At 33.9% G+C, this 9020-nt stretch overlaps 1 protein-coding gene across 1 annotated transcript; it reads left to right on the top strand.

The window, feature by feature from the left end:
• Positions 1-4379: 4379 nt before the first annotated feature.
• Positions 4380-8317, top strand: LOC132614840 (mediator of RNA polymerase II transcription subunit 4-like). Its single transcript, XM_060329385.1, has 2 exons — positions 4380-4538; positions 6731-8317. The coding sequence occupies exon 2, from the start codon at positions 6753-6755 to the stop codon at positions 7932-7934; it is 1182 nt and encodes a 393-aa protein (XP_060185368.1). The 5' UTR covers positions 4380-4538; positions 6731-6752; the 3' UTR covers positions 7935-8317.
• The last annotated feature ends 703 nt before the right edge of the window (positions 8318-9020 follow it).

Below are 9020 nucleotides of genomic sequence, written 5' to 3'. Positions count from 1 at the left end.
TTATAGTTCATTCCTTGAAAAAAAAATATAACTTGTGATAAGCACCGTGATTGCTGGCCCATTATTTAAAGTGAATGTGGCAAGATGTGATAATATATATGTATGGTTATACTATACCACAACTCACCATGGGGAGGTTTGATAGAAATCTATATTGTGATATAAGTGGTCATTGCTCACCTTGTTGATGATGATTATTTAAGGGAAAAGGTTAAAGCAAGAAGCGATTCTTGCCTAAAATAATTTTTAATCATGACCCAAACGATATAATTTTCTCTTTTAAAGGGATGTTCATCATACGGATGATGTTATGAAATGTGTGGTAGTACACAATTAATTAGCAGTTTCGGAAGAGCTAATTTATTACTACATTGGAGGAATTAAATTGAATATCAAGAAAGCATTATACTGTAGTAAGTCTCAAAAAAACTTATTGAGTTTCAAAGGTATTCGCCAAAGTGGACATTAATAATGAGACTATAAATGAAAGATTTAATATCTTCGCGTTACTACAGTCATAGCGAGTAAGAAATGTAAATGTGAAATACCCTGCTTCCCTCCTGTTTGTACTACACATAATATGAGTCTGATGACGGAATCACATACAATAGTAAACTAGAAGTTTGTTGAAATAAACATCAGTTGGCATGACCGGTTGACCATCCCGATTTAAATATAATGCAAAACTAATTGAGAATTCACGTGGTTCTATATAGAAGAAATAAAAGATTCTTCAAAAAATTCTCTTGTGCTGCTTATGATCATAAATCTATTATTAGACCAACTAAGGTTGGGATCAAGATCCCCATAGATTTGGAACGTATAAAAGGTGATATATATACATGAGCTCAGTCACCTGCCATGTGGAACATTTACTATTATATGATTTTAATAGATGCATCTATGATTTGGTCACATGTGCATTTGGTATCTACTTGCCATTTGATTTTTGCAAGGTAGTTTGCTCAAATTGATAAATTAAGAGCATGGTTCCAAACAATACAATTATGTTAATAATGCTGGTTTATATCCATAGTTGGTTTAGTAGAAATTGTATGCCTCCAATGATAGATGAACCATTGATTATGAGAATAAAACTCCCAATTTGGTATGGGAGCATGTAGCAGCGCTTGTATGCATCAAGCCAAACAAGTAATAATAAGTACCCCATCACGATTGGTTCAGGATCAGGAACCAAATAATATCCATCTAGAAACATTTGAATGTGCGGTAATAAATTCAATTGCACCACCACAACGCACAAAGATGGATCCCCAAAGAAGGTTGGGGATATATGTTAGTCTTACTAGCATCAGGGGGAGAAATAATAAGTAGTTGGAAAATATATTATGTGGAATAAATTATCATTAGCATAATCCTCATTCAAAAGGATAATTTCAGTCAAATCTCAGACGCATTTAACTGACCCAAAAGAATAATATATGTTAGCTACAAATGCTCCATTTAAAACTAAAGTCCCTGAAGGATAGAGTCTACGACACGCTTGAAGCGTTGTAGACCGATTGGTTCCAAAGATGAAAATCCTTGAAAAGAGAGGAGCAAATTATTATGATGGTCATAATAAGGAGGCAAGTGCTCTAGAAGAGCCCCAAGACATAGCACTTCATCAAACCTTGAAAAATGTTCAAGTACCTAAAATTTATGAATATAAAGAGATCTCGATAAATTATGTTTATGAAACTGATCCAAAAGATCGTCGACAATATATATGATATAGCGCTCAATATTATGATGATATTCTTGAAGTTTAAATCTGTCATGATACAGATGAAGAAATGATTGGCCAAAATCAAAGGTGCAATCGAGTATTAGTGACTTCACATAAAAATAAAAATAAAAATAAAAATGTGAAGCTTGTGGACTTGTAGTCCAAACACCTGAAAGTGGAAAGCCAGTGGGGTACATTATATATACTGCGGAAATGAGACTAAGAAAATAAAGTCATTAGATATAAATCACGACTTATGGCATTAAGGTTTTCTTTTCTCAAAGGCCTGGCATTGATTATATGGAGACATATTCTCCCGTGTGAATGCAATCACTTTCAGAGATCTTATTAGTCTGACAATATATGAAAAATCGATATGCATATAACGAATTGTTGTCACTATTAATATTGCTAGCTAGACAACAAAATCTTTATGAAAATTCCTAAAGGATTCAAAGTGCATGAAGCATAAAATAGTTCTCAGGAAACTAGTTCGATAAAGTTTCGTAAGTCCTTATAAGGATTGAAAAATAAATCAGCACGCATGTGGTATAATTGTCTTATGTTTCTATAAAGAGGTGTGGATCTAAAGTTGTTATGATTATTGTGTTTGACTGGGATATTATTGGAATTCTTAAGAGTTTCCAAAAGCAGTAGATTTTCTACTGAAGGATTTAAGATGAATGACTTTGAAAAGACAATTTGTTTTTGGCCTACAAATCAATCATTTGACAAATAGAATATTTGTCTATCAGTCAAGTTACACATAGAAAATGTGATTCCATTGAATACCCCAATGGTTGTGAACTCACTTGTATAAATAAAGATCCATTTAGACCTCATGAAAACACTGGAATATTCTTTAGTGCAATAGGTGCACTTATATATCTTGCTAATACTATGATTATGGATAACATATTCTATTAATGTGCAGGCAAAATATAACTCCTACACATTTATATGCGAAGGAAATCAAATATTGATATGAATTTTGTTTATTCTAACAAATGTTGTCAAGGTCTTGTTGTCTGTACAAATGCAGGATATTTATATGTTCTGCATGAAGTTGTACGATCTCATACAATTACTCATTTGCATGTGGGTGGCTTCCAAATTATGCTATTCTACAAGGCAATTAATAATTGTTACTTGGGCAAGTCACTCAAAGATACTAGTGACTAATGCAAGCCAAGAATGCACATGGTTGATATCAATAACTCAACACATTTAGGAAGGAACTGTGGTCTCTCCTTGAAGATAAAGATTCCAACAATATTGAAAGCTAAGGCTGATGGAGACAGAACAAGCACATTTCACCAAAATTCTTTTTCACACATGATCTTTAATAGAATGGTGAAATTGTTGCTCAACAAATTCGGTCAAAGTGATAATTTGGCGGATTTATTTACTAAGGGATTGCCAACATTAATATTCAAGAAATTGATCCGCATGATTGAAATATGCCCTCAGCGAGATACAAAATGACGCTCTTATCAGGGGGAGTAAAATACGCGCTGCACTCTTTTTTCCTTAACCAAGGTTTTGTCCCACTGAATTTTCCTGGTAAAGTTTTTAATGAGGTAGCAAGCAATGCGTATTGGGAATAACTTATATATTTTTCTTCACTAGAATTTTATCTTTTACATGAACATCCAAGGGGGAGTATTATGAATAAATTAAATGGATGACCATGTGGGCCACCACTACTACTACTGTAGCAAGCTTGCCTTTGCAAGTTTACTACAAGCTTGCATTTGCAAGTTTAAGGCTTTATATATAGCCATGTATAATTGACGGAAATATACATAATTGAGAATAGAAAGAAAAGCAGTACTATTACACTTGCTTCTTATGTTCTCTCTCTTTTGCTACTTTATTTTATTACAACATTTTTATTTTATAACATTGCCTAAAATTTAAGTTGTTTTGAAATGACAACGGTTCAAAAAATGACTATATACTCGTTTCTCACTCAAAACATTTAACACTTAATTCATTATATTATTTTTGAAAAATCACGAGTTCAGAATTTAATATCCATAGAGATTTTATTTATTCACATAAAAATATCTATATTCCATATCAAATATATTTAGCAGGCATTTGGTTATAGATTCCAAATATTTTTCACTTTATTTGGAATTTCTGAAGTTGGAGCAAAAGATGAAGTTGTACCTGGTTATACATTTTGCAAAAAATATTTAAATTAATATTTATGCTTGAATGTACTTTTTAAATTTGAAATACAATTTACTTCAAGTTGAATTTAAAAATTTTATGACCAAATATTGATTTTCAAATAATGTGAAAAATTATTATATTGAATCATAGCATAGAGCTACACACACACCAACCAAAAAAGAAAAGACAGAGAGAAACATACATAGGCGTAATCGGTAAAAATTTACCCGCACCTGATGTTTATATCAAACTAGTATTTTCTTTGTGTGATACAATTAAAGTTCGAGGGTCAAACTTTTTTATTTTGACTGTAATTTCGAATATGCAATCTTTAAATTTTTTGTAAAATAATTTACATATTTATAAATTACATAAAAAGATATTACAATTCATAATAATTAACAATTTAAAGGGCATATTAAAAAAAATTCTTATTTGACTTTTGAAAAATGAAAAGTATCTAAATTAAGACAGAGGAAGTAATAGACTGTGTTTGCATTATAAATTTTAATACTTAACCATGGTTAATTCCTTGCCCCAATTTGCATTCTTCTCACAATTGCAAACCCTAGCAATCTTACAATTTCTCAATCATTTCGGGTCACCCGTTTTCCTTGCAATCTCACAGGTTACTTTCTACTCTCTATTTCCTACTTTATATATTCTGTTTGTTCTTTTTTGCAGTAAAAACTGATAATTTGCGGTAATTCTTGATTTTTACCCCATTTTGATTCTTTCAGTTTCAGTACTTACTGTTTGTTTGAGCAATTGAAAAATGATATGGTAAAAAAAAGGGTTTTTTTTTTTGTGGCAACACTATAGAGTGTACAGTAGAAACTGAAGAATTTTGCGGTAATTCTTGAATTTTTACCCCACTTTGATTCTTTCAGTTTCAGTATTTACTGTTTGTTTGAGCTAATGAAAATTGATATGGTAAAAAAGGAGTTCTCTTTGCAACTCTATATAGTGTATAGTAGAAACTGAAGAATTTTGCAGTAATTCTTGAGTTTTTACCCCACTTTGATTCTCTTAGTTTCACTAGTTACTGTTAATAAAAAATGATATGGTAAAAAAGGGGTTCTTTGTTTCTTGTACTTTTTGCAAATCCTATATAGTGTATATTAGAAACTAAGAATTTCTGCCCAACTTTGATTCTCTTAGTTTCAGTAGTTACTGTTAATTTGAGAAAATGAAAATTAATGGTAAAAAAGGGGTTCTTTTGTAGAAATTCTTGATTTATTACCCCACTTGGATTCTCTTAGTTTCAGTAGTTACTGTTTGTTTGAGCAAATGAAAAATGATATGGTAAAAAAAGGGAATGCTGGTCAAACATCTTGGAACATCTCAAAAAGGAATTTTTTCACTTAAATTGGATAGATGGAGTATTATATATGTTCAACAATTTACAATTCCACTTAATCGACGAACCAACTAAGGAAACATGCAAGTTTCTTTCAACTTATGAAAACATTTGATATTTTCGGCACAAGTCACACTGTCACAGCTAGCTGGAAGATTATAGCAGGACAAATTTTAACTATTTTTTTAATCTTCGTAATAATGAAAATACTTGGGCTAAAAATTTAAACGGTGGCAAGGGAGAACATAAAGAAATAAAAAAGCAACAAAGAGCTGCATCTATTTATGTATCACAATTGTGCATTTAGCTATAGCAGTTATAAACTTTCCATCTTTGTGATTCTTTTTTTTTAAAAAAAACTTTTTTGGTTTTGCGATGAGATTTTCTTGTATGTGTGTTTTTATACCTTTTTTTTTTTTGGCCATGGTGTTAGTTCAGATAACATTTTCCTTTTCACTTATTGTTTCTACCATTATATATCCTGTTTTTGCATCAAGCCAGAAGGGACCTTATTGAAAACAAATTACATATTTATTTAGTTTTAGTATATTAGTCTAGAATGTTCTGTTAGAGTTTAATGATTTCTAGGAAGGACTGGTAGAAGTGTATATTCTGGTAAGTTCTATAACAAGATCTGCTTTACAAGGCCCTGTACTTTAGTGCTTACTTCCTGCGTATCTGATGATTGGTTCTTCATCTAAACATTTTTCTATTCGTAAGTGTATGAGGGTAGATTAATGAAACTGAGTAGAGGGACTTTTGCCCTACTTAAGAGTTTAGACAAATCCTTATTCTCGCTACTTATGTAAGAAGCCAGATTGGATGGGAGAAATTTATACTGAGGCAATAGACATCCTAAAATGTTCCATGAATCAGTTGAAACCAACTGAACTCCTATTCTACCAAGCCACTGTATTTTAATGTCATTGCTGGCAAACCCTGCCCCCCGCCCACAATCCCACCTCTCTAATCAATTCGAGAACAGTTTACTTCCGTACAAGTAATGACACTAACATTTTTTTTTTCCTATCCTTCTGCACTTCTTGTTCCTTTTTAGCTTGTAACTAGTAGCCATTCGTTTCTTATAACACGTGCATGAAGTTAGCATAATTTCCTTTGATGCTGCATACTGATGCAAAGCTTATTTGGTTAATTTCCCTAAGAATACTTTCTTTTAGTTAAATAAGGAAATTATTGCATGGTCCTAGAAGTATTGTTTCTTGCTAATTGAATCATTCATATATTCGTTATATGAACTATTTTACATGTTGAATAGATTAACTTGAAGTTGTGAATTTTGGAAGTCTTTTGTCTTCTTTCATATGTGTATGAGCTTATGTCTTTGCTCTCCCTCCCCCCCTTCTACCACGCTCAACTCACTCTCCCTCTCTCTCTGTCTCTCTTATTATGTGTTTCCTTTCTAAGGTTGTTTCATTGATTTTTTTTTTTGCCTTTTCTAGTATTCCACCCAGTGTTCTAAAGATGCTACAGAATGTTCAGCACCAACTTTTGCAATCGCCAGCCCGGCTGGGCCTGCCAACTCCCAATTCACCATCTCTTCAGAACCCAAACCCTCCTCCTAAGTTCTCTTCGCAAGTGTCACAACCTCATCCACCGAATCAACAGGCAAATATATTAACCACCACTACCACCTCATCGACCCTCCTTCCTCTTCTCCCACCTCTCTCCCGAGCTCAATCTCTTCTCATTCAAATGGCATCTCTTGCTTCAAAACTCTTTGAAGTCTCACTTAACCGGGCCCATTGGCTCAGTGCTTTTCGAGGATCTCTTCCTTCATTTCTGCCCTCTACGCCGCCGGTTCCACGAGATTCCTCCCCTTCATCGTCAAAAGAAATACTCTCCGTGTTTACTTCTCTTCAGACACAGTTGTTTGAAGCAGTTGCAGAACTGCAAGAAATTCTTGATCTTCAAGATGAGAAGCAAAAAGTCATCCGCGAAATTAGGTCAAAAGATTCTTCGATCCTAGCTTTTGCTAACAAACTCAAAGAAGCTGAGCGTGTTCTTGACATGCTTGTTGATGATTACTCTGATTATCGTCGTCCCAAACGGGCCAAGTTGGAAAATGATACCGAAGAATCTTCAGTAACAACTGTGGCATCTCAGTTGAAATTATCTGACATATTGTCATATGCTCATAGGATAAGCTACACTACTTTTGCACCACCTGAATTTGGTTCCGTACAGGCGCCTCTTCGGGGAGCACTCCCTCCGGCCCCACAGGATGAGCAAATGCGTGCTTCTCAATTATATAACTTTGCTGATCTTGATGTTGGCTTACCTAAAACAGATGAAGCCAAGAAGATTGTTGAGCCACTCATTGAGCCTCTGGCAGAAACTAACCCACTTGCTAATCTTCCAAATATTGTAGTGCCATCTGGATGGAAACCTGGTATGCCTGTCGAGTTGCCCACTGACCTTCCACTTCCTCCACCTGGGTGGAAGCCTGGCGACCCAATTGCACTTCCTCCTATGGATTCTCTTTCATTTCCACCAAAGGTCGAGGAAGCACAAGCACGACCAGTACCTCCTGCAGGACTACCAAGAATGCCAGAACCAATACAAGTTCGGCATGTGCAGCTTGATATTGAGGATGATAGTAGCGAGTATAGTTCTGATGATGCCAGCTCTGATAGTGAAGATTGATCTGGTTAGCTAATGAGTAGCTAATACAGGTTCGACATGTGCAGCTTGATACCGAGGATTATAGTAGCAGTTATAGTACAAAGGAGGCCAGCTCTGGTAGTGAAGCTTGAAATGTTTAGCTTTTACCTTTTGTTTTGATTTCCTCCAATATCACCTCTAGGAAGTTCTAGATTCTCATGTTTTTGGCATGATGCATTAGCAACATGAAGCTCTCTGTGCTGAAAGTTTTGAAGTTCTGTATCTGATGGCTTGACATAACTGTTTGATATGTATATCTTTTGTTGATGTTGTAGCCATGGTTTCTGGTTATGCTATTGGTGGTGCTATTGAACTATGTAACAGGTAACTGTCACTCTTGTGTATAATTATTTTTGTTATCCATACTGATTTCTAAAAAATTCATTTTGTTATCAGCGAGAATCTTTAGTGTTTCTGTAGCTTTCTATAGTTCTTATTTCATCGATGATAAAAACATATGTTGTTATTTTTAGACAAGATACTGACTCCACACTCAAAAACTTCTCAAAAGCCTATACTGATGTGAAGATATCATTTAGTGTGTTTTGTTTTTGGGATTTGAACCTTGGTCTTTCATGATTTCCTTAGATGCTAGTACTTAGAGCCTGTTTAGATGGGCTTATGCCTGTAAGCTGTTTGCAGCTTATAAGCTAAAAAAAATAAGTTGGGGTAGTTTAACTTATTTTTTTTGGCTTATAAGCTGTAGCTGCTTTAGATAAGCTAAGTCAAATGAGCCCAATTATTTTTTTGAGCTTATTTTAAGCACAAAATGACTTTAAGCTGGCCAGCTAAACACTCAAAAAAACTGAAAACAGCTTATAAGCAACTTATAAGCCAATCCAAACGGGCTCTTACCCTGTATTTGTCATTGCATTGAATTTGTTTAGTGAATCATTAGTTTGGATGTATTATTTGTCTATAAGCTGCAGCAATTGGAAATCCATTTTCATTCTTTCCTCTGTCTCAATTTATGTGGGTTTACTTAATACAAAGTTTAAGAAACAAAGGAAGACTTTTGAAAGGTATGGTCTAAAACAAACTTAGACATTTATATGGCTATAAATCATT

Source organism: Lycium barbarum, chromosome 10, assembly GCF_019175385.1.
Source record: "Lycium barbarum isolate Lr01 chromosome 10, ASM1917538v2, whole genome shotgun sequence".
Lineage (NCBI taxonomy): Eukaryota > Viridiplantae > Streptophyta > Magnoliopsida > Solanales > Solanaceae > Lycium > Lycium barbarum.
This window is presented reverse-complemented; position numbering and strand designations above follow the sequence as displayed.